Raw genomic sequence first — 24,713 nt, 5'->3', positions numbered from 1 at the left:
GCTCTATTCCCTGGATCATTCTGGTTGCCCTTTTCGGAACCTTTTCCAACTCTACAATATTCTTTTTGAGGTGTAGCAACCAGAACTGTAAACAGTATTCCAGGTTTATACAACGGCATTTGATATCAACAATTTTATTTTCAATACCTTCGCTAATGGTCCCTAGCATGGAATTTGCCTTTTTTACAGCTACCACACGCTGGATCAGTATCTTCATCGAGCTATCCACTACAATCCCAAGGTCTCATTCTTGGTCAGTTACTGCCAGTTCATATCTCATGAGAGTATAGATGAAATTAAGATTTTTTGCTCCAATATGCATAACTTTACACTTGTTTACATTGAATTTAATTTTTTATTATTATTTATTATTTCGATTTATAGACCGCTTACTATCTAAAAGATCTCAAAGTGGTTTACAATAGAATACACAAGGTACAATAAAAACGTATCTAATTTACAAAGCAAAATACATAAACAATATCCATATACATACAGTATAAAAATGGGTTCTCTCCATTTAGGAAGATCAATCTTAGTACCAATATTTATTTTTCCCCCAGTAAATACCTTCTTTGCCCTGTGAATTTGTTTTCATTTTTCTCCAATCGTGATGTTTTATTTCCAAACCCCTCGCAATTTAGAATTAACTGATCTGCAAGTTCTGAAGCTTTCAACAGGGTTACTTATGCCCTGCCTTTAACTACAAACTCAGGACCTAGTCAAAACCATTCCTTTAAATTTAGCATTGCATACTGTTAAAAGCCTCAGCCAGTTCCCCCTTGATGAGACCAGGAAGGTACTTCATGAAGTCTTCCTCAGGAACCTCCCAGTTTTTGGCTGCTCTCTCAAAGGCTGACAGGAACTGCTGTGGGTCTTTTCCTTTAGACAACAAATGTAATTGCGTACATCTCTCCGACTGAGTGTGACGAAGACTTTCTCTTGAGTAACCGCGCATAGGATTAGTAGCCCAAAACTGTGGGTATGCAGAATGGCGCTTGCGCCTCTCAACTCCTTTTATACACGCACATCCTCCAAATGTTTATAAAGGAGAATTAAAGAAAGCGCAAACACCATATGATATTGTGACTGGAGGATAGCAGTCTTCGTTCAGGCTGCTCACTGGTAGCAGAAATAAAACAAAATAAAATTGCCATTTTACTGCCCATTCACTCAGTTTGGAGAGGTCTTTTTGCATCTCTTTGCAATCACCTTTTGTTTTAATAACACTGAACAATTTAATATAATCGGCAAACTGGGCCACCTCATTGCTCACCCCTATCTCTAGGTTGTTTATGAACAAGTTAAAAAGCACAGGTCCCAACAGCAATTCTTGGGGGACTCCACTTTCTACATCCCTCCATTGGGAGAACTGTCAATTTATTACTACTCGCTGCTTCCTGCTACTTAATCAATTCCTGGTTCATATGAGGACCTCTCCTTATTCCATGAGTGCTAAGCTTACTCAGGAATCTTTGGTGGGATACCACAAAAGTCTAAGTACACAATATCTACTGGATCACCTATACTATATGCTTATCGACACTCTCAAAGAATTCGAATAAGTTAGAAGGCTTGTTCTTCTATATGCTTGGTTAATTTTTCTTTAATAATGCTTTCTACCAGTTTTCTCATTCACTAGAAAAGACAATAATGCTGGGAAAAACAGAGGGGAGTAGAAAAAGAGGAAGAGATGGATTGATTCCATAAAGGAAGCCACAGACCTGAACTTACAAGATCTGAACAGGGTGGTTTATAACAGATGATACTGGAGGTCATTGACTCATAGGGTCGCCATAAGTCGTAATCGACTTGAAGGCATATAACAACAACAAAACCAGTTTTCTCAGGACAGATGTTAAACTAACTGGTCTGTAATTTCTGGGATCCCCTTAGATTCCTTTTTAAAGATGGGAGTTACACTGGCTACTTTCCAGTCCTCAAGTATGGAGGATCTGATGGACAAGTTACATTTGAATTCTTTAACAAAAAAAATTGTCAGTTTTTATTTTGTCTATTAAGCTTAGAATTTATTTAATTGATAACTGGAATTTTTAAACAGAACTCAAAAATGTGACATGAAAATGTGACCAGCAAGTAATTCAAACATATGCATCATATAGCTGTACTTCTGCATAATGCTGCAGATGGCTGCTTCATGTGTGAATCCTGCCTTGATTGGCAATGTAAGACATTTGATAAGTACAACTGTTGAGCACCATGGAAAATACCTTAGAGTTCAAAATTAAAACAGGAAGCATGGGAGTAAGTCCACCCACACAAGAAATCTATTTGAAGTTCATCCTCTGTCATGAAATGGCATTGTGTGAAAAGTGAAATCATGACATGCTGAATCCCACCACACTGAGTAGCAACAAAAAAGTGGGGGCAGGTAATTATAATAGCCAGCTGGCACCCACAGTCAGCATGCCAGCATGTAATGTCCTTCCAGAAACACAAAGGCAACTGAGTTTCCTTGAAGAATGATCACTTTCTGTTTCGACAAAAGAATTAAAATCAAGTATCCCCTTAAAAAAGGTTAGGAATGAATCCATGTGTACATGTTGATTTACTGCATCTCTCTGGCACTGCATTGCAAGGAAGCTTTAAAACTTTCCTGAGTTTAAATAGAAACTATTAATATAGTATGAAGTTATGCAAGAAGCTTGCTGTTCAGCAACAGTGAAACAATGTCCTGTGATGCATACAGATATCTTAGTCTCATTGAAATCCACGCGGTTCATTTGTACATAATGACCCTGGTCCATATGATCAACTAACAGCATGATCCTATCAAATGTTCAGTTGGACTTACTCCAGGTAAGTGTGTATATAGAATTACAGTCTTAAGTACATTGAACTCTTCCTTCATATTCTCACTTACGTTGGTTCCATCTTACCATCTACTGCTTTTTACACCTCTCCGTATCTTTAATGCTTAAACAGTACAGCAGCTGGATTGCTGAAATGGGAACCCAAGCAGGAATTTGCTAATTTGAGTGAGTCTTAGAATCTTTTCTGGAATAACAGCCTATGCATTTAGGGTTATGATATATAAACTTTAATGAAAATATAAAGAAGCTGAATTAAAGATGATTTTCTCCTGCAGGATTACAGCTTGTGCCATGACTATGAATAAATATGTGGAGGAGAATGTTTCTCAGAAGTCCTACACTACAATAAAGTATTTCATGAAGATGCTAAGCAGTGTTAGTGAGACCCTTATCTTTATTTTCATGGGAGTGTCCACAGTTGGAAAAAACCATGAGTGGAACTGGGCCTTTGTTTGCTTCACCCTCCTCTTTTGTTTGATTTGGCGTGCACTAGGTAAGACACCCTTAAAACATTATAGGTTGTACTTTAACATACTTTACAATGGAAACATGTTTATCTTTCATGGAACAGCGTCTTTAACCAAAAAAAAGCTATCCTCAAGAAGAAAGTAAAAACTGAAAGAAATTCATGCTCTTGACATTGAAGTCTATGGGTCTTTCCAGATGATGCTCCATGTTATTTCAAGAGCTAAAATGGATCAATCGGCAATCTGTAAGCTAAATCGTATCCCCATTTAAGGAATGAGGGAGAAAGCTTTGAGCTGCAGAATAACCTTGGAGTGTGCGTGTGTGAGATGGCTGGTACTATGATCGATAGAGTGAGGTGGCCATTTGGCAGCAGATACAAGCATGTGTGTGGGCTCTGATGGCCCTGGGCCTTCCTCTTGTGCCACCTAGCCATTCCACTCACTTGGAGACAGAGCTATGTGTGCCATGCAGCCTGCCATCTGCCCCCTAAGCTAGTCTGCTGCCCTTGGTGGTGGTGAAGAACATTGTTGTCCCATTGCCAGTATTAAAGTAAGAGTCAACTGCCACGCTGGTTGGCTTCTGTATTTGGAATCATGGAGGCATGTTGTCCTTCATTTCAGGCAGCAAAATGCTTTGGCTTGAACCTGGGAGGGTAGCTTTTGAATATTCTTGGATTATAATGCATGTTGGATAGGTGTCTCAGAACTTGATTAGATGGGTGACATGCAAATATAATAAATAAAATAGTGTGGAAGAGCTGGAGCGCTCAGCCTTCAAAGGAACTTAAGAGATTTTGATGTGGTGATGGTGAAACTTCCTAACATCAGGGAGGGGAGTCTCTAATAGTGGCTGAGCTTAGATCTGGAGTCAGGGGCTTAAACAAGTGCAGATAGCAGGGAGAGAGATAGGGAGAGTAGTCCAGAGGAACGAGGAGAAGGAGAATAAAATATCATAGTGAGAAGTCTGTGAGGAGAAGTCAAATGAGGAGAGAATGGACACAGAGGAGAGCTGAATATGGCTAGGAATTGCAGAGTGAAGAATCACTTTGATTTGAAATAACCAGTTAAATTGTGGGCTGCAGATAAGTAGTTAAATTTTTTCTTTTCATTTTGTTATTTAAATTGGTAATAAAAATCTTCATGTCTTTACAGTAAGAATGAGCAAATCCTGTAAGCTAAAGGATTGCCATATTTAAGCAAATACTTATTACATTAACCTCTTGAATATACAATTGATTTAATTAAGATTATACTAATAGGAGTTGATCGTGTGAACAGGGATTTGCAGGAGGAGAAGGCAGAAATGTGTCCATAGGAAAAAGAGTTTTATTTCAGGTATTTTATACTAAAATATCAAATACTGGTAGTGCTGTGCTTTCTCTTATCCAATATAAGAATTCCGTCCCTTCGCCATTCTTTAAGACTGGAAAATCAAGACAGCTTACTAAGAAAGTGCACCAGACTATATCAACATTAAATTGCCACGAGAAATTATTGGAAGTATAGTTCAGATCCATAATTCTCAATCATAGCAGTTCTCAAGCTGGGATATTAGTGCCTTCTTAGGAAGTCTTGGCAAGAAATCTTATCCCACTGCCTGATCCCACTGTTGGTCTTTGGACACCAGCTCTTCATAGCTAAAGAGGAATCTTCCATTTCTCCTTTTTTAGATGCATGCAGAGGACAACTGAAAATAGTGAGGGGCAAAAGCCTCGCAATGTAGGGAGATTTTGGAACTAAATAGGAACTGGAATTAAGACAGCTAGGCTGGTGTGGACCAGAGAGAGGGCATTCTCAGTTGTGGCCCCCACCCTCTGGAACTCTCTGCCATACGACCTTCGCCATGCCCCCTCCCTGGTAGGTTTCCGCCAAGGATTGAAAACTTGGCTGTTTCAGCGGGCATACAAGTCTCCTAGATAATTTTAGTTTACAGTGTATAGATGTAGGTTGGTGGATTATAATTGTTTTATATGTTAAAACTGTATTATATGTTGTATTTTTAATTATGTACGCCGCCTAGAGTGGCCGTTCATTCGGCCAGATAGGCGGCCTAAAAATAAAATTTTATTATTATTATTATTGTGTGCTTGAGAGTGCTCATACACGTGTGTGATATGAGAAATTAGGAAAATAAAGTGCCATAGGGGAAAAAACCCAAGAGAAAACCTTGCTTAATTCTCTGCTCAGATCTGATGAATCTGTAGAACCTCAAGTTTGTTTGCATGTTAGCTTTCTTCTCCTTCCTGATTCTGGTTACAGTGACATTTTCATCAAGAAAACGTCCTCGGTTCAATCCCCCACCAACCCCAGAGAGAAGAAGTTGTGTATGTGTGTGTAAGTATGTATTTGTGTGTGAGAGAGTGAGTTCTGGGAGAAGTGAGGAGAATTACAGAGATATTTAGATTGCCTGTGAAACAGAAGCCCTTGAGAAAATGTCAGTTGTAAATAAAGCTCTATCATATGATTTAAATAGAAGATAAAATTTTAGACATGTTTGTTTTTGAAGCTTTCAATTGTCTTAAATTTAAGGTTCTGAGCCATGGCTGTCCTTCTACATTTTCTTTAGGAGTTTTTGCATTGACTCAAATCATTAATGTGTTCCGGACAATTCCTTTAACATTTAAGGACCAGTTTATTATAGCCTACGGAGGCCTCAGAGGAGCCATATGTTTTTCCCTTGTTTTTCTGCTTCCTTCTGCTGTGTTCCCTAGAAAGAAGCTTTTTATTACTGCTGCTATTGTGGTGATTTTCTTCACAGTCTTCATTCAGGTAAATAATATTACTTTTAATTTATTTTGTGATGGGACTAAATAGTTATGTGCACTGAAAACCTGCACAGAGCCTAGTTTATATTCCTATTACTTATTTTTGCAATGGGACTAAATAAGTATTGGCAATGAACGCCTGCAACTAGCCCAGTTCCAAGTAGTCAAGGTTTATGCAAAAAAAAAAAAGTGAGCTGACACTCCTAATGTAGTAAGTGAATTTACTCCCAAATACATCTAATGCACAAAATAATGCCTCCTCTTGTCCTCTAATCTCTTCTATGATCATATTTTACTCGTCTAATGAAGGCGCTTTGTTATTTGGAAAGGATGTCACACAGGACTTACCCACAACTTAGTCAATCATACTCTGAACTAGTTAACAGCTTTGTTCCCAGCTTTACAGGCAATTGTTAAATAAAATTTTAAAATAAAAACAGTACATTGTGGCTTGTCAGTAATATCATTTATACATTTAACCCTGCAGTTTTTAAAGTTTGTTGACTACTAAACAGGTTTGTTTGAAAATATAGCGACTCACAGAGAACATACTTTGCGTTTTGCCATGTTAAGATCCCAAATAGAAAGCCAGAAAGCTGCCTTACTCCATGTCAGACGGTTTGTCCATCTGGTCCAATATGGTTTATCAGCAGGTCTCTAGGCCACAGACAGAGGTTTTTCACAATCGCTTCCTACCTATCCTTCTAAATTAGGACATCGTCCTCACTAATCTGTTACCTTCTCAAACCATTCCTTGTTTTTGAGCTCCAGATTCAGACACCAGCAATAGATCTTTAAAGTCTGTACTGTCTGGGTACAAAAAAAGAAAGAAAAGGGCAGGTACATTTGGGGGGACTTTATTGTATTGTAATCTGAGACGACTCATATGTAATTTCAAAGTCCTGCTATTGCTGGATATTCTGTATGCTGAATAAAATATGAGAGCAACACAATGGAAAAAAAAATTCAGGGTTGACATGATTTTTGTACGTTTCTGTGTTTTCTGCACAGGGAATAACAATTCGCCCACTGGTGGAATTTTTGGATGTTAAAAGATCAAATAAAAAGCAACCAGCTGTCAGTGAAGAAATCTATTGTCGGGTATGTTGGAGTTGCACTGAAATGTGGTTTTAGAAATTGCGTGTTTCTTCTTCAGTATGAAATAAAGTGCTACATAATGCTATATAAATGTATTCATTTTAGGAATGTATGCAGAGTTTTTGGTTAAACAAATGAGGTGTCTGTCAGTACTCATATTTTGATAACAGCGCCATGGGTGCCAACATAAAATGGCTGCTATGGGCAGCAAAAAAAGAGGTGCTGGTACTTGGTAGTGGTGAGTACTGTCACACACAAAAAGCCTTGAGTATGTGTATTGTGTAGTGGTGTGTCTTTGAGTCTGTAAGTATCTTTTCAATCTGTAGTTCTTGGCTGGCGTCTCTTTGCAAGTGAAAAATTGTGCTATATTAAGATGGTGATTTTGAACCACACAACCTAGCCACAATAGTTTAATCCAGTTTAACCTTTATAGCTTAGTCCTGCATGTTTCCTTGGACATAAGTTCCACTGAGTTCTCTAGTTCTTACTCCCCAGTAAGTATTGTAGCTCAGTTAAATTCTGTCCTTTAATTTAAAATGATGAAAGCAGGGAAATGATCTACCCACTATAGGCACAGTGTGCACATATGGCTCAATAGGCTACTTTCTTCCCTCTGTCCTGGAATACACTTTGGAGCCTGAGCTACTTGTATACCAGGATCCTGGAGAAGGGTGATATAATTTCTCGTATATAGATGAGACACACACAGGCCACCCTTTGAAACTAAGTAGGTGCAGTGTATGGTAATGGCCAAGGGTTAACTGGGGAGGCATAGAGAAGAGACGCCATTTTCCCTCAGCTGTGCTTGGGATAGCATGTCCTTAGAACTGGAGCATTTGATTAAATATGTGGAATGGCTTAAGAGTAGGTTAGATCAAAAATATATTGGTCGATTTTCAGTTCATGAACGAGGGTCTTGTTAAAGCTGTATATAGAAGCAAAGTCACTGGCATGTACAAAAACAAGTCATGAATCTATTTCCACATTTTAGTTCTTTGATCATGTGAAGGCTGGAATTGAAGATGTGTGTGGACACTGGGGACACAACTTTTGGAGAGATAAGTAAGTAGCGTATTGAAACTTTACTGGAGGAAAAAAATGAGAGGACCAGCTAGATTCCTCAGTTCAATATTTACAGTTTGACATTTGCTAGTTCTATGAAACATTATTTGTGTGACATCATGGATAATATGATTTTAGCAAACCTGAACACTTATATTTAATTAATTTAAGCATTTGCACTAATCAAAATTTAATTTCATTTAGAATCAAATTCCAAAAATCCTACATTCAAAAGACAAATGCTTTTCATGGAGTAATCTGCCTTCAGTTTAACCATGGAATCATTCTAGTTTAAGTATGTTCACAAGACAATTTAATCAGCAACATTACTTTTGCTACTCACAGGTTTATAAAATTTGACAAGAAATACCTGCGAAGACTTCTAATTAGGGAAAGTCAGCCTAAATCAAGTATAGTTTCCTTGTACAAGAAACTTGAAATAAAGCATGCTATCGAGATGGCAGAGAGTGGAATGATAAGCACAGTACCATCTCTAGCTTCTATCAGGTACGTTAAAGGAAGTATGGAGCAATACCGTCGCCAGTTTGAATCTTGGCACTGAATCGTTTGCATGCAGAAAGAGCATTTGCCTTGAAGTGTGCATTGTACTGTTGCCAAATCATAGACAAGTGAATGCAACAGTATTTTCTACATTTAGGACTAACCAGTCTGTATATTTATTTCAAAGATTTATATTGTGTGTCCCCCAAAAAATAATCCAGGTGGCTAGAAGAAAAAACAATAGGTTAATATTGAAAAATACAAATTAAAAACAATTTACAAAAGCTAAATGCAGCAAAGGCAGAACAACGTAGGAATCTAACTTAAATACTTAAAATGCCTGGGATTTTTTTGTTTTATAAAAAAATATTTGTCTGGTGTTGGAAAGATGATAAAATAAGTGGCAGGTGAACTTCTCTTGGGAGAGCATTCCAAAATCAGTCACCACTGAAAAGCCCCAAAGTCTTGTTGCTACTCACTGTGTCCCCAAAAGTGGAGGTGCGCCAAGAAGGGTGTCAGATAATGCTCTTAGTGAATGAGCAAGCTCAGTGAGAGTTTAATTGGTAAATTAATCAACTGAAGTTGCAATTCTATACTCACCTAGAATAAACCACATTGAACTCTGTGGAATGTTCTTCTAAGTTGAAGTACACAGGATTGTGGTATCAAACAACTGGGATTACATACACAACTCAGAGTAAAGTTTTAGGAACATAGGAAGCTACCTTATACTGAGTCAGACCCATTGGTCCATCTAGCTCAGTACTGTGTACACTCCGCAGAAGCTTTCCATGGTTTCAGGAAGGGGATATTCCCAGCCCTAACAGCAGAAGCTGTGGATTGAACCTGGGACCTTCTGCATGCCAGGCAGATGCTCTAGTACTAAGCTACAGCCCTTTCCCAAACAAACATGTTTCTGTAATGTGGAACAAAAAAGAATATATTGAAGATTGTATTTCCTTCAAATGCTGAAGGCAAACTTTTTGCTGTGAGATACTGTGAGCTTTATGTAATGAGATAACTCAATTGTCAGACATCTTCAAGATCTCAAAACAGTATTTGTTCTTTGATTTTATTATTGTTATTATTATTTATTAGATTTATTAGTTGCCCATCTGGCTTGTTGTCCAGCCACTCTGGGCGGTGTACAGAATAAAAACATACAAATAAATTAAAACATTAAAATCTCAACAGTAGTAACATTTGATAACATTTATTTACATTTAATTGTTTGAGCAATCTTTTCAAAAGGGAATCTACTACAAATTATTGAATCAGTTGACAACCCTACCGGTAATCTATTTTAACAAAGGTCTGTAAAGTATATTTGAAAGAACCTGTGATACAGTCATATTCAGGAAAACTGAGGATTTCACTAGGATTCTATTTACTTACATTTCAAACAATTTGAAGAGATTTGCAATATAATTAGATCAGCTAGGATTTTTGTTATAAAAATGGTAAAAAGTGATGGGCGTGTTTTCCCTCATATCTCTGTGGAGAAATGTATAACAGTGCAATCCTATATACTAAGAAATAAATCCCATTGTCTTTATCGGCACTTCTTCCTTTACAAGTATTACATACTTAGCTCTATATTTTATTTCATCTTGTTATAGTGAACATCAGGAAGAAGAAAAAATAATTCCTTCTTATCCTGGCAAGATGGATGATATAAGAGATATTCTAACAAAGAATCTCTATCAAATACGGCAGAGAGTAAGTAGGAAACAGCATTAATGGAACACCCTGTTGTGAATGTATCTAGTTTCTCAGCTGGTGATGCTTTTTTCTCCCCTATTAAAAGGACTAGGATGTTATCCTACGCAAGCTTACTTGGAAGTAATTTCCATTAAAATCAGTGGGACTTGCCTCCAGGCAGATGTATTTGGGATTAGTGTATAGGAAAGCTGATAAATAAATATGGTGAAGACAAAGAAATATGAGACATTGTACTTCAGTTTTTATAAAAAGACTTAAGAAGAAGAGTTTGTGGCAGTCTACTAGAACTTTGTTTCAAAGATGTGCCCCCCAACATTAAGCACAAACAACTTTGAGTCTAACATAAATTCTGAATATTCAGGGAGAGTTCCCAATTCCTTAATATATATATTATTAATATAATATATATATATATTAGGTTGATTACAACAGTTACATAGGCAATCCTATCATTTAAGCTGGAATTTGATCACCCAAGTTTTCTCATGATTAAATACAATTCTAAATAATGGACTCCACTGTGTTTTATTGCAATAATATAGAAATGTTTGAATGGATCATCTAGCTCATGTTCCTGTTTGTATGAAGCTTTGGCTGTTAATGGTGATTATCTTTTTTAAATTTATAGACATATAGTTATATCTATCAAAACAAAACAGTTTAGAATGATAATTTACAAATCTGTATTTTTAAAGGAGGGCAAGAATAAACCAAAAAAATAGAGGATTGTATCCAATGAATGTACAAGCAAAAGGCACCTTGTGCAAATAGTCTTTTTCTTCTCCTACTCTCCCTTGCAGTCCTTGCAAACCCTCTCTACAGGATTGTGGCCCTTCCTGGAGAGGAATGTGTCATATGGGGCTCCACGGCAAGAGGGAAATCACTCAAATTGGGCAGAGGGATCTTGCTGTTATATAAATATTGTGAACAGGAGCATTGGCATTTGTAATATTTAGTTCTGAGTTCTTATATGGATAGCCGCCGCCACCAAAGATCCAATGACAGGTGTCAAAATTAACAAGCATTAAACCACACACCCAGGTTGCACATAATTAATTTAAAATGCTATGCTGGTTTGAGAGTTGTTTGTGAGATTTCTTAAAGCACTGAAGTACGGCTGCAGTTTGTGCATCTGTACCACTCATTACATTAATACTGTTTTTAAAAAATATAGTTGTTGCTTTTTTAAAATTTCAGACTCCATCATACAACAGATATAGTCTTGCCGAAGATGCAAATGAAAAGCAGGCAAAAGAAATTTTGATTCGTCGCCGACATAGCCTGAGAGAGAGTATCAGGAAGAGCAACAGCTTGTCAAGACCGGTACTTGTATTATATGACATAATGTATCCTACAAGGGAGTCGATGAAATGATGTATTGGACTGCAATCCTAACCCCCAATTCAAACCGCTGGACTGAGCAGACAGTGGCCTCCACCGGCAGTACTCTCAAGTTGCAGTGCTCACAGTTGCAGAAAGGATGGTGGAGGACACACTGCTGTTGGCATAAGTCCCCAAAAACAGTGTGTTACAGGGGCAGAGCAGGGACAAACTTGAATTTGTTGGATCTGAGGCTGGTCTATTCCCCAGAGAGGAGTTTGATACAGGGCCCTCTGCTACACCAACCTGGAACTGCTGCAACATAAAAGGACCAACTTGCTATTTTCTGCGTTGGTCAGCAGCAGCCACTAGGACTGCAGATGTATTAGAGAATCCAGCTCCATGATACTTCTCAGGATTGCTCTATTATCTGTTAGAATAACACAGTGAGCTGATAAGTGGCTCTTCATGGGCAGACAGTGTGTCAATAGCAATGCGCCCCCTCCAAAATATGAACACAAAGACAGACCATACTTACAAATAAGATTCAGTAAGCCTTTGTGAAACAAGGTGATCACTCTCATCTGGTGTGGGAGCCTGGTAGTGGTCCTCATTTCTATTCCATTCTCATTGACAACCTAGCATTCTTTGATAGCAGAAATGGGGAACCTGTAGCCCTCCAGAAGTTGATGGACTATAACTCCCATAATCTCTGACCATTGGGGCTGATGGGAGTTGGAGTTCAACATCATATGAAGGGTCGCAGGTTCCCCATCCCTGTTTTGTAGCATGTCACATAAAATATGTCTTATAGGTCACTTTAAAGCAAGGCTATGCCTTAAAAACAATAATAAAAAGTTCTGCACCGATGTAATCAAATCCTACAACATGAAAAACGGAATTGTTCAGTTTTTAAAGTGTTTTATCTCATTTGCACATATTTTTCTGTAACGTTTATACTTTTGCATAATAATTTGCTTCTGCCACCTATGGGCAGGAGCAAGGAATTATATAGGGTTCTGAAGCCCTTCTCTCTGACAACCGGATAGTTTAGCAAATCCTTTTTAAGATTTTACTAGGCGTTGCCCTCATTCTTTGAAATGTAAGAGCAAAAAGAAAAAAAGATTAAAATTGGCTTTGGACAGTAAGAATAGTGGGAAGAATGTGCCAGGCATAGGATCTATGGAGGAGGTGGATGGAGAGGAATGAGGAAGAATTGAGTAGGAGGTAGAATGTAGCAGCTAAGTGGTTGGAAATTTTTGACAGGTTGGCATTTTCAATAGCCTGGATATCAAAACAACCATGGAAAGGAAACTCTGATGGAGTGGGTTTAAATTGCTTCAAGTGCAGCAGAAGGACTGTGATAGGGTAAAAAGATAAGAAATAGTTGGTAGAACAAAAAAAGGAGTCTAAGAGAGGAAAGGGCCTAGGATCTTCATGGATTAGAGAAATTTAAAAGAGAGCCGGGTTTGATAGTTTCAGGATTTTTTTGATTAAGAGGTTTAGTTTGGTTGAGATTTCTATGACTAGATTGCCCCTTGCTGATGTGTAGAGTAGATGCGAAGACTACCTGACTAAAATAGTTACTACAGTGACCCACAAAGCTAGATTAGACATTCTGGTAAAAGTGGTACTTTACACCTTGGTACAAACACCTGAGACATACCCATTGTGTGAGAGAAGCATGTGTGTATATTGCCACCTTCTCTTTTAAAATCCTGGGAAGCAACACCCATCCTTTCCCAGCTGAAGCTTCTGCTCATTTTAAAGGGAAAATTGGTAATTTACAGATGAATGGCCTCTTCACAGATAACAGTGTAATATGTGTTTTATTCTCTTGTATTTGTACCAAAGTACAAAATGTTGTGCCCAATATTCATTATGCGTATATTTTACATAACACAATACATAACATATATTATGCTTATTTCTGGGTTCCGGTTCCGGTTCCAGTGAGGGGTGAGTCGACTTCTTTTACCCGCTCCCATCGTCTGCCCAATTTTAATTTTTTAATGCAAAAGCCAGTGCTACAAGCTTTAATCTCTCCCTCCCAGCCGCAGCCTTCTTGCTAGCCTTCCTTCTGTCTGTGTATTTGAGTGTTATCTACAGAAAGGGAGTGCCGCAGTCAATCAACTAAGATAAAATGCTGAGCCTAGACTGGAGACGTGCGTACCCATCTGTATTTTTGGATTGACTAAAAGATTAAAAGACTCTGTGTGGGGCAGACCCGTCCGTAATTTACTGTCCAGGCATATTTGGCTGGTATAGTTTGTATAGTTGAGCACCGGAACACCGGATAAGTGCCTTTCAAACTTTAAATTACCATTATTATGGTTTTGACCAGGAAGGCTCGGAGAGCGCTAGAAGCCAGCTCCCCTTTTAAAAGCATACAACCCGAACAATCCGAACAGAGAAAGAAAAGACTGCCACCTCCTCCCTTTTCCTCAGAAAACAAAGATACCGGGAACCAGACAAAGATCACCCAGTTTTTCCTGGTTGGTTCAAACTCATATATGCATTCCATTTCAACCCCTAATGACTGGTCAATCACTACTAAAAATCATATACAATGGGAAGAGGACATATCTCTAGTTCCTAACCTGGCTTTGGAAATGGCGTTGGCTGAGATAAAGGACTTGGAAACGGCCCCACTACTCTCCCTTGGTGTTGAAACTCTGGAGAGAGATAGTCTTATCTCAGAGTCAGACATGGAGGTGGAACCCAGAAGCCCAGCAGGATGCCTCAGGAGGCACTCCTCTAATATCTATGAGATATCAGCTTTGCAACATCGAGACACGCAAGTCGCTGGGCTATCCTTTGATTGCCAGCCCTCTATATTGGAGAGCTTGTCAAAGCTGGCTGAAGAGCTAGTTCATATAAAAGCCTTTTTGGCCGAATGCAACCAGCTTCTAACAACTCTTGTGGAGTTTCATCTAAAACCCCTTGCTTCATCTCAGCAAAATACTCTGGCCCCTTCAATGGACCCTCTGACAGTACATCTTCCGCAAGCTTCGCATTCGGGCTGCTCCTCAATTCTAGGTGGAGCTCTTAAGAGGAAAAAAAAAAATCTACCTAAGGCAAAAAAAACAAAGAACTTAAAAAATCAAAAAATGCCAAGGGTTAACAAAATGAACTTCCATCAACTATTTGCACTATTGGGCCAATCTATATCTACATCGCAGGCAAAAGGGAAAGAAGAAGACAAAAAGAAGAACGTGCTGCCACAAATTGGTGCAGCATTTCCAAAAATGAACCCCTGCATTATGACCCCGCCAACACAACAAGAACCCTCAAGGGGAGCTCAAGCAAGTCAAGAAGGTGACTCCAATGTCCAGAAGTTAGGCCCTGGGTTCCCATCAAGGGAGATCTTATCTTCTGCCCAGCCAGCCAAATCGAATTCCTCAATATGGCAGCTAGTTTGGATTTAATATAAACTAGTTTTCGCTAACTATCTTAAACCTCCTGGCTTTTTGCCCCAAACTGATTGAAAACTGCATCTGAGGGAGCTCTTAAAACGCTGTTCTCTGACTTACCTTCACCTAAAGGACATAACCCAAGTGGAATACTTATATTTCAATGGAACAAATGCACAGACAATAGTCTCCTTTGCTTCGCAGAAGACGGCCAAAAAATTTTGGCATTACAAACAGACGCTAGCACGAATAGGCGTTATCGTTCGCCGCTATTTTGAAAATAAAACACCTCCCCTCTCACTGGTCCCACTACAGATGTCCTATATCTCTCCTCCTCGAAAGCAAAAATCAACACCTAAGCTCTCAACAGCCCCGGACCCTGAAGATTCCAACGTCCCAGAGGACACAGCTACTCCAATCGAACCTAATCTCTCACCGATTTCGACTATGCAAGAAATGGACCAGTCACTTCGATGGTCTTTGGAGCCCTTTGATGAGGACGAAAAGGCTCTGCTAAGCTCCTTCACCTCTCTTCCATTTAGAGGCAGACTTGCGATTCTATCTAGACTCGATCTTATGAAGTTTCATCTTGTGAACATTCATACCCAGTTACCCATACCAATTCCACCTTCACCTTCTTCAGGCAACGAAGAATTTGGAAAGGAGCAAGATTCCCCCCCCTTCCCCATTAGCGATCCTATGGCTGCATGGCATAAGATGAGGTATTTAGAGGAGGCAGAGCTAGGTAAATCCTCCCCCCCGAATGGTCCAAAAAGGAGGGGAGATCACCTCCACCTATGCCCATCGAGGTAAAAACGCTAAATCCAGCAAAATTAGCTGAGGACTACAGGAGGGCGGATGAGGGGCTAAGTACAAGCCCTGCAAGCAATGCAGCTGGCGGTGCCCTCTTTAAGGATAATGATATCAGTGTTTCTTGCAAATGACTACTTTTAATCTTATCTTGGAATATCATGGGTTGGGACAATAAATTCCATGACTCGGAATGGATATCCCACTTACAAAAACGTAAGATCATTTGCTTGCAGGAAACCTGGTTGCTACCTGAGAATACTCCGTATCTTCAAGGGTATCATGCTTCTAATTGTCCCGCAACTAAATATAACACTAAAGGCCGTGCTAGTGGTGGCCTCTGTACCTTCATCTCAGTGGATCTCCTGGCGGATTTTGAGCTACTGTCATGTGGGTGCCCACAATATATGCAAGTGGTGAGGATAGTAGGTAGCCAATTTGGCTCTCTTATATGTGTCAACATTTATTTTCCCCCCACCATAGCCAGTATGGAATCCACCTGGGACCAATTATCAGATATCTTAAGTGAACTCGGGAGACAATTCCCCCATGCACATATAATTCTTTGTGGTGATCTTAATGCTAGATTGGGATCCAGTAGCACCCTGTCAGAGGCCTCCTCTAACCGAGGTCCTTATCCCCTCCCACATATAGAAGGCAGAACATCTCTGGATACTCAATCTAATAAACAGGTCCCCATGGCTCTGAGGTGGATTTATCAAATGGTGCATTTACCTACATGACCAATAGAGGAGCCAGTGTAATTGATTACATCTTTATTTCAGCACCCCTGTACTTAGAGGTCGCAGGGTTTAAAGTAGATAATAGGTCTGAAAGTGACCATTTCCCCCTTGTACTGTTTCTTAAGATCCCTATCCCTTGTCTGCCCCCCCAATGGTTCCCGCATTTGGGACTACTGCTGGCCGAACAAAGTATCCGCTGGTCTCCAGTGGTATACACTTCTGTTGCACATCTGGCCAGTGCCCCCTTTCAACTCTACAGACAAAATTTTATTAAGGGAGTGGGGGAGTTCTTGTCCCATTATCAAGCTATTATTTCTGCCCTGTGACCAAGGGTAACTCGGCCCTCTCTACAAGAGACTTCTAAATATTGGGCTAAGACATGGTTTGACAAAGAGTGCAAGTTGGTCAGGAAACATCTAATGAGTTTTGCCAGGAGAGCAATAAGAGACCCAACAAATTACTCTCGGGAAATACTAGTCTCCCTTAGATCAAACTATAAGGTAATGCTAAAACAGAAAAAGGAGTGCTTTGTTAGAACCGGCTGGCGCATACTGGCACAAGCTGTTAAGGACAAAAATGAAAGCAGGTTTTGGGAGCTGGTTGCCAGGGGGACTCATTCTAACTGTCCTTCAGCCCCTTGCCTGATCCCTGCAAGACAATGGTTTGACTATTTTGCTCAACTCCATCACTCTCATTCTTATCCAGTATCCCGAGTCCCCTTTTGCGAAAAGAGTCACTATTGTCCTATTGGCCCCCAGTCACATCTACCCAAATTAAGGAACTTATTTCCTCCCTTAAACAGGGGAAGGCACCTGGCGAGGACATGATGCCCCCAGAAATTTCCAAAAACTTTCCTGACTGGTGGGCACCAATCCTCGCCAAACTCTTCACCCAAATAAACAACACAGGGGTGTTCCCTGATGGGTGGAATCAGAGTATCATTGTTCCAATCCATAAAAAGGGAGAGTGCCAGGACCCAAATAACTATCGCCCCATTAGTTTGCTGGACATTGGAGCTAAGCTCTATGCTAAATTTCTGCTGTTAAAATTAGAGGAATGGGAAGAGGCCAACCAAATTATTTATCCAGAACAAGCAGGGTTCAGGAAGGGCCAAAGTACAATAGATCACTGTGCCACTCTCTCCTTTATAGTCAGGCGATCACTTTGTGGCCCGACAAAGCATTTGTATGCAGCTTTTGTCGATCTAGCTGCCGCTTTCGATTGCATCGATAGAACAAGGCTATGGGAAAAATTAGCCAACTCCAACATTGACAGACGTTTATTGTTTCTGTTAAAGGCACTGTATTCCAACAACTGTGCAAGAGTCAGAGTAGGCCCCTCAGGTTCCTTAACAGATCCTTTCCCAGTTTCGAAAGGAGTAAAACAGGGCTGTTTATTAGCCCCCTTCTTATTTAATTTTTATTTAAATGACATTGTCGTGACTATCTCGGGTCTAGATCTTTTCCCTCCTTCCCTGGGTTCTAGGAAAGTATCGTTACTGCTCTATGCGGATGATATGATTCTTTTATCAATCACCCACATAGGATTGAGAAGGGTCCTGGCTAGACTTTCTATTTATTGTGACTCGGAAAAACTCCAAATAAACTGCTCCAAAACCAAGATTATGGTCTTTGGCAAGAGGTCCTCCATTCATAAATGGTCAATAAATGGCCAGCCGATTGACCAATGCCTGACATTTAAATACTTAGGAGTCTATTTCACTGACTCCCTCTCATGGAGGAAGCATATTGAGTCCACGAAGTTAGCCGCTTTGAGATCCAGCGGATCATTACTCAATTTCTACCGCTCGGCAGGGGGTAATCTAGCCACACCTGCACTGAAAATATTCCAGAGCAAGATATTAGCCATGATACTATATGGAGCCCCGATTTGGGGCTGGGAGAACCCATTATTAGATCAGCTAGAGATAGTTCAGAACAAATTTTTGAAAAAACTTTTGTTTTTACCCTCATCCACCCCAGCGGTGATGTTATGTCATCTTGCCCTATTAAACTATTGGAAGGTTGGCACACAAACTTCTTCAAGACCTACCTTAAAAATAAGTGCTGAAAAAGCCTTATCGGACAAGTTCTGGTCTGCACAGTTGACAAGGATCTGCCAACTATACCATATTGATCATCTTGTCCTAGTAGACCCCTCCAATAAGTTTTGCCTTAAGGAGGCCATTTTCAATCATAGCGCCCGGTTAGACAGGCTAGCAATAATAAATTCTAAATTTAGTAAGTGGTATGGTTCTTTCAGATTTGATCACTGCAGAGCAAAGTACTTGGACCAACTTACATCAGTGAAATTGCGACATGCTTTCACTTTTTTAAGGTTCCAGACAATGCCTACTGCGTATCTGGTCGGCCGGTATAAAGGGATTCCCCGGGCCCAGAGATTATGCATTTGTGGGGCCCCTGAGGTAGAAGATCTTCCCCACTACTTGTTGAAATGCCCCCTTTACAATCACCCCCAGGCCAAATTTTTGGATGAGTTTTTGACACAGGCCCCAGAGCAGTTAGCATCTTCCATTGGTCTCCTTTTGTCGGATATGGATCCAAGGATCACACATTGGGTGGCTCTATTTGCTCTTGCATCTATGAAACTCCGAGTGAAGCTCCAAGCTAATCCTGTGTAAGTTGGATAGATATATAAATAGGTTTTTAATGTTGACCGTTGATTTTTGGGTTAATTTAACTGTATTTTTAATGTATTTGTATGCATTAGTCTGTCCTTTATTGTTTGAATTCTCTGTTAAGCCCTATGGCCAAACAGTAAATAAAATGAATGAATGAATGAATGCTTATTTCTGCAGGTGGCCACCAAAGCAGCACGTTACTTGTCACTACCTAAAAATACTAAACTCCCTGAGAAAGTAAGGAAAAGAAACCAATCTTCTTTCAAAGGTAATGCAGTTTGGAATAAAAAGAATGAATTATTTGGCAATTTTATACTGAATTGGTTACCTGGAAAATGAACAAAAATGTCAGAGAGGGTCATAGATTGTTTCCATCATCCCAAGATAATTGTCTCCTCCCCCTTCTCAAAATATACATACTTATTTTACTTGCAGCATATGATGAGATACTCTGTATGATTTTTGTTTATTTGTTTATGCAATTGTGCATTGGCTGTATATTTTGTGTACATAGTATGTCTGTATATTCAGATGGCAACATGAGAGCTGTCTTGATGGCAGCTGCCTTCATTCATTCTTTGGCGATCACTTGTTGCCGAGTAAGATTGTCTTCCAAGATAAGGTCTTTAACAGTGGGTCAGTAAGTGACTGTGGAGGCCAATTCTGGATCCACACAGACTCCCACAGTGAGGACATAGGTTTCCAGATGGAAGATGGTCGCGATGAGAATTTGTTTGACGTGCCTTCCGCTCAGCTCGTTTGTCCCGTTCGCCCTGTATTCATGCTTCTTCGAAGTCCACAGCACCTTTGATAATAGCCGACCTCCATTTGCCTTACTACTCAGACGGATGATCAACAGTGGCAAGCAACAGCAGCTGCTGCCTATATTCTTTCCAGAGAGGAGACGATGGCAGAGACTCTACCAGGGCAGTGCCACTAGTAGGACAAGCTGGGGGCTCCACAGGACATTATTTGGCTGAGCACCTTTCAACCTGAAGTCAGCTGTGGAATGGGTGTGATGGAGTCATCATTGCTTGTGGGGTACACATCCATCCTTTTGGCCTCATGATGTATTTTGTGTCTCTACAGAAACCTACAAAACTTGTTTGGCCAGAGACAAAAGTGGGACATGAGTGAAGTGGCTCTGTCATAACACCTTTAATTTTCAGGGGGTGGGAAACTTACTATTGGCTGCCTCTGACTTTATAGTACTAGATCTAGCTTCAAACATACTTTAGGCACTCCCAAAGTTTTGAGCATACAGTGCTATTCTTTACTTTGCTCCTTTGAACTGCAGATTGCCAACCATAAACTGCTTTTGAAAGTCTCCTCTGTTTCCAAAGCAGTTTGGCAAGCAGTATGGGGAGGTAGCTGTCTAAGAACCAAGCCCAAAGGCCTGGGGTATATGGAATTAGTCGTGCAAGTCTTTGGATCTCAGCCGTAGATTCTTGATAATGTGAGTTTCCAATACCATTGCATTGTGTATTCACCTGTTCCTTTCATACCCTCAGCTGTAACTGGAACATATTGAACATATTGACACGTGTTTGAAAGGAAAATCATAAACACAGAGATTGTCATGTGAACATGAAGTTCAAACAAATGGCAACATCTTTGATATGGTTGCTATAGTGACTGGGACACTTAACCAACTGTCGAGTTGATTCATGCAACTGTATCCAGTGTCACAGTTTCCTAGATTCTAAGACCTTGCTTATTGTTAGTTACATGCCTTTGCAGAAAGGCTCTTTTCATCTCGGAAGGGCTGTGTAAGAGCCAAATGCATCTGTTCTAATATTTCAAGTTTCTGTAATATAGTAAAACTATGGAGGTGGTCTTATTTATCTGCCTGTTGTGATTCCCCAGGTTTTAAAATAATCTAACTCTTAATTTCATATTTTAGCATAAGTATGGCCTTGTTTCTGTTGGTTTGCTTTGGAATTTATTTAAAAATAAATTAGCACTCAGTTCCGAAGCACTTGACGATTTTATAGTTACCACTGGCTGATGCTATTATTTTATTTATTTATTATTTGATTTATGTCCCACCCTTCCTCCCAGCAGGAGCCCAGGGCAGGAAATGAATGCTAAAAACGCTTTAAAACATCATAAAAAGACCTGAAAATACATTAAAACAAAACAACATTAAAACCATTTTTTAAAAGTGTTAAAAACATATTTAAAAACAAAAAAGGGTTAAAAACATATTAAAACATATTAAAAGCAATTCTAACACAGACGCAGACTGGGATAGGTCTCAACTTAAAAGGCTTGTTGAAAGAGGAAAGATTTCAAAAGGCGCCGAAAAGATAGCAGAGATAGCGCCTGCCTAATATTTAAGGGGAGGGAAACGCTATGATGTTGTAACAACCATGTGGCTATATAACAGGAAGCACAGAATTTACTCTTCAGACAAGTTGGATAGAAAGGGCATGAATTTGGCACATATGACACTTTTTTACCTGAGAGGACAATTCCTAGTTTTGTACCCTCATTTGACCATGAAATGGAATGGCCTACTTTTACTATTCTGACATACAACAGATCCTTATTATGGCAGAAAAAGTTGCAATTTTTCATATAGTGCAGTCAGTGTGCACAATATACTGTGCTTTCTCACTACACAAATGTGGAATAATGTGTTATGTGTTTCAAAGTTGTTGATGGTAAAGTCATCCACAAAATGTCTTTGGCCCATCATTTTTCTGTACTGAGACTGACTGTGCCCTCATGTGGTAAGACTGAGTATTAACCATAGCAGGATGAACTTTTGTTTTCATTAGACATCTCTGGTGTGGCAGACATGGGGTCACATTCAAAATAAGCAGTTATCAACAAAAATGATAATGTGGGACAACAGCAAGAAGATGGGCCATGGGTGATGAAATGCATCAGACGTTTAGGAAACTAGTAACACAATATGGGTAGTTTTCCTTGCATGATTAAAACATGATGGGGGCAGCAGGACCACACTCTGGTGCCGCTCCCTGATTCACATATGGGAAGGCACACAAATATAGAAGTAAGCCTGCTTTGCACAAATATGCTGCCCCAATGATGTGGACCCCTGATTGCACCAGAGGGCATGGCTGTTCCCCATTTACGTGACTGTTAATCATGTTAGGGAGACCACCCAAACAGGGCTAATGTTACATAAATATTGTATTTCATATAGTGAAGTATTTAGCATTCTGAGATTTTTGTCTTACCTTTTTTGTATAATATATATTAATACCTATACATATTTACATTTACAGTAAGTGATGGCAGCGATTCTGAATCTGATCATAGCACAGTACTGAATTTAAAATCACAAGCAGGAAAAATTTTGAGAGACCAGAGACTTCGACAGCAGCAGTGCAGAATTGAATGGAAGAATGAAATGGACAGGAATAACAGAGAGACCACAAGCCACGCTCAGAGAACCAGGGGTTTCAGGCAACCACTTTTGCCAAGACCAGCATTTGGCACACTGAGCGAAGATTCGGCTGAAGATGATAGATCAGCCAAGCCATTGCCACCACCTCGTTTAGTCCGACAGGCATCAAAAGCTGAAAGGCCTAGAGACAAATCTGAGAATAAACCATATTGAAACCTACTAAACACAGCAATTAACAACGAACAGCAGAAGTGTTCTATATACTTTGACTGGACAGCTGGATCCATTTAAGGGCCATAGGTACTGGTTGCATATGGGAGGGAAAGAAAACTTTTCAGAAATCATGCTGTCACTAAGGGGAGAAAACTCTTACCTTCTATGGAACCAAATAATGCAACTATTTTATAATTGTTTTTAAACTTCTGCAATGAAGCGAAGTTTTATCAGTTTTATACTGTACTTTTAAAATGTGAATTATGTTTATGTGTTTGACACTGGCAAGTTTTAAATATGTTGCACTGAGAAATTGCACAATGCACCTCTTTTTTAAAGAAAAAAATGAATTCATTCTCTGCAAACAATTATGTTAAGGGTGCCTGATGCACCGAAACACAATTAAGCGTTGCAAACTGAGCTAAAGCAAGAAAATAAGGCTACAGTAATTAGTCAGCACAGTCTTAACTATATTATCTTGCCCAGGTAATATGGAAGTTGCCTCTGAAACCCAAATTTTAATATTGTGTAAAGATGTAAATATGAAAGCTTTTGTTTCTATAGTCATGTTTTTTACAGTGTGAGATAAATGAGAATATGCTGCTCTTGTACATTATTAGAAATGCTAAATTCTACTTGATAATTTCAACAACTCTTTGGATTTGGTTGTTGAAGCTTATAACTTGAAAGGAAGAAATTAATTTATAAATATATATGCACTTTTCTGGTTTTTGTCAATTGTGACTTGAAGTTAGAAAGTTTTAATAAATCAGTAAATGAGCTCATGCTTCAATATTCCCCTCAATATTTTGTTTTCAGTCCAAAATTGTGTCACTTATGGCCTTTTAAAAATGAACTTGATCCTCTCAGTAGATTTTATGGAGCCAGATTTTATTTGCTGGAAAATAGTTAAATTAACTAGTATTTGCTTAATAAATGAAATCATTCTACAGAACGGACAAATGTGAAATTCAGCATGAAAATGGGATTGGGCTATGGTAAATTATGATTTTGACTAACATTGACCATGTAGTTCTAAGACCATAATGCAATTATATTTGGTGCTAACAGTTCATGCTAAAATGGTTAGTTTCTTTCATATTGCAGAAAGGTTACTGATGCTTTGAGAAGACTGATGATGTAAGCAATGTCAAGCCTCTAGTGCCATCTGTTGGAAAGTATAAAATACAACTACCTTTTTGTTTTCAAGTTAATTCTGTTTTGATCAACAAAGAATACTATGTTTATACAAAAATATAAATAATTAGCTAATGGTATTAGCTTCTGAATTGCTCATGTATCATGACCCATTAAAAGTCTGGTGTTTCTGGAGAAGAGTCTGTGATCATTTTGAGATGCAAATCTGCAATCCTATACATACATTGGAGTAAGTCCTAAATGAACTCAGCGGGACTGACTTCTACATAAGTATGCATAAGATTGCATAGTGATGATAGTATATTACACTTTGCATCACAAACCAACATTTGAGGAACAAAGCTTAATGACAAAATGAGGAAGGTCAAACTTTATGAAGTACCCTAACTCTATGAAACAGGTTTGTTAGTAGCATGTGAGATGTATGTTTTATCTGAGACCAGTGTATGGCTGTCATTGTTATTTATTGCTTTTATTCATTGCTTACCACAAAAATGTCTCAAAGTGCCTTACGATTATTACTGAATGTGGCTAAACTACATGGATTGCCACCATCGCAGGAAGATTCTCAACACCATCACCTCTAA

At 39.2% G+C, this 24,713-nt stretch overlaps 1 protein-coding gene across 2 annotated transcripts in view; it reads left to right on the top strand.

Annotated features, from left to right (window-relative positions):
• Positions 1 to 24,285, top strand: part of LOC133384908 (sodium/hydrogen exchanger 2-like) — a 55,005-nt gene extending 30,720 nt beyond the window's left edge. The window contains exons 4-12 of one of the 2 annotated variants that reach the window (XM_061626798.1): positions 3,110 to 3,327; positions 5,868 to 6,070; positions 7,078 to 7,167; positions 8,156 to 8,226; positions 8,572 to 8,733; positions 10,347 to 10,446; positions 11,647 to 11,772; positions 19,554 to 19,644; positions 22,634 to 24,285. In XM_061626798.1, coding sequence (XP_061482782.1) covers positions 3,110 to 3,327; positions 5,868 to 6,070; positions 7,078 to 7,167; positions 8,156 to 8,226; positions 8,572 to 8,733; positions 10,347 to 10,446; positions 11,647 to 11,772; positions 19,554 to 19,644; positions 22,634 to 22,968 — 1,396 coding nt within the window. In that variant the 3' untranslated portion in view covers positions 22,969 to 24,285. The remainder of the gene's footprint in view (positions 1 to 3,109; positions 3,328 to 5,867; positions 6,071 to 7,077; positions 7,168 to 8,155; positions 8,227 to 8,571; positions 8,734 to 10,346; positions 10,447 to 11,646; positions 11,773 to 19,553; positions 19,645 to 22,633) is intronic. The other variant, XM_061626799.1, reaches the window with a different exon arrangement.
• Positions 24,286 to 24,713: the final 428 nt, after the last annotated feature.

This window comes from Rhineura floridana, chromosome 5, assembly GCF_030035675.1.
Source record: "Rhineura floridana isolate rRhiFlo1 chromosome 5, rRhiFlo1.hap2, whole genome shotgun sequence".
Classification (NCBI taxonomy): Eukaryota; Metazoa; Chordata; class Lepidosauria; order Squamata; family Rhineuridae; genus Rhineura; species Rhineura floridana.
The sequence above is the reverse complement of the archived record's forward strand: the minus strand, read 5'-3'. Positions and strand labels throughout refer to the sequence as shown.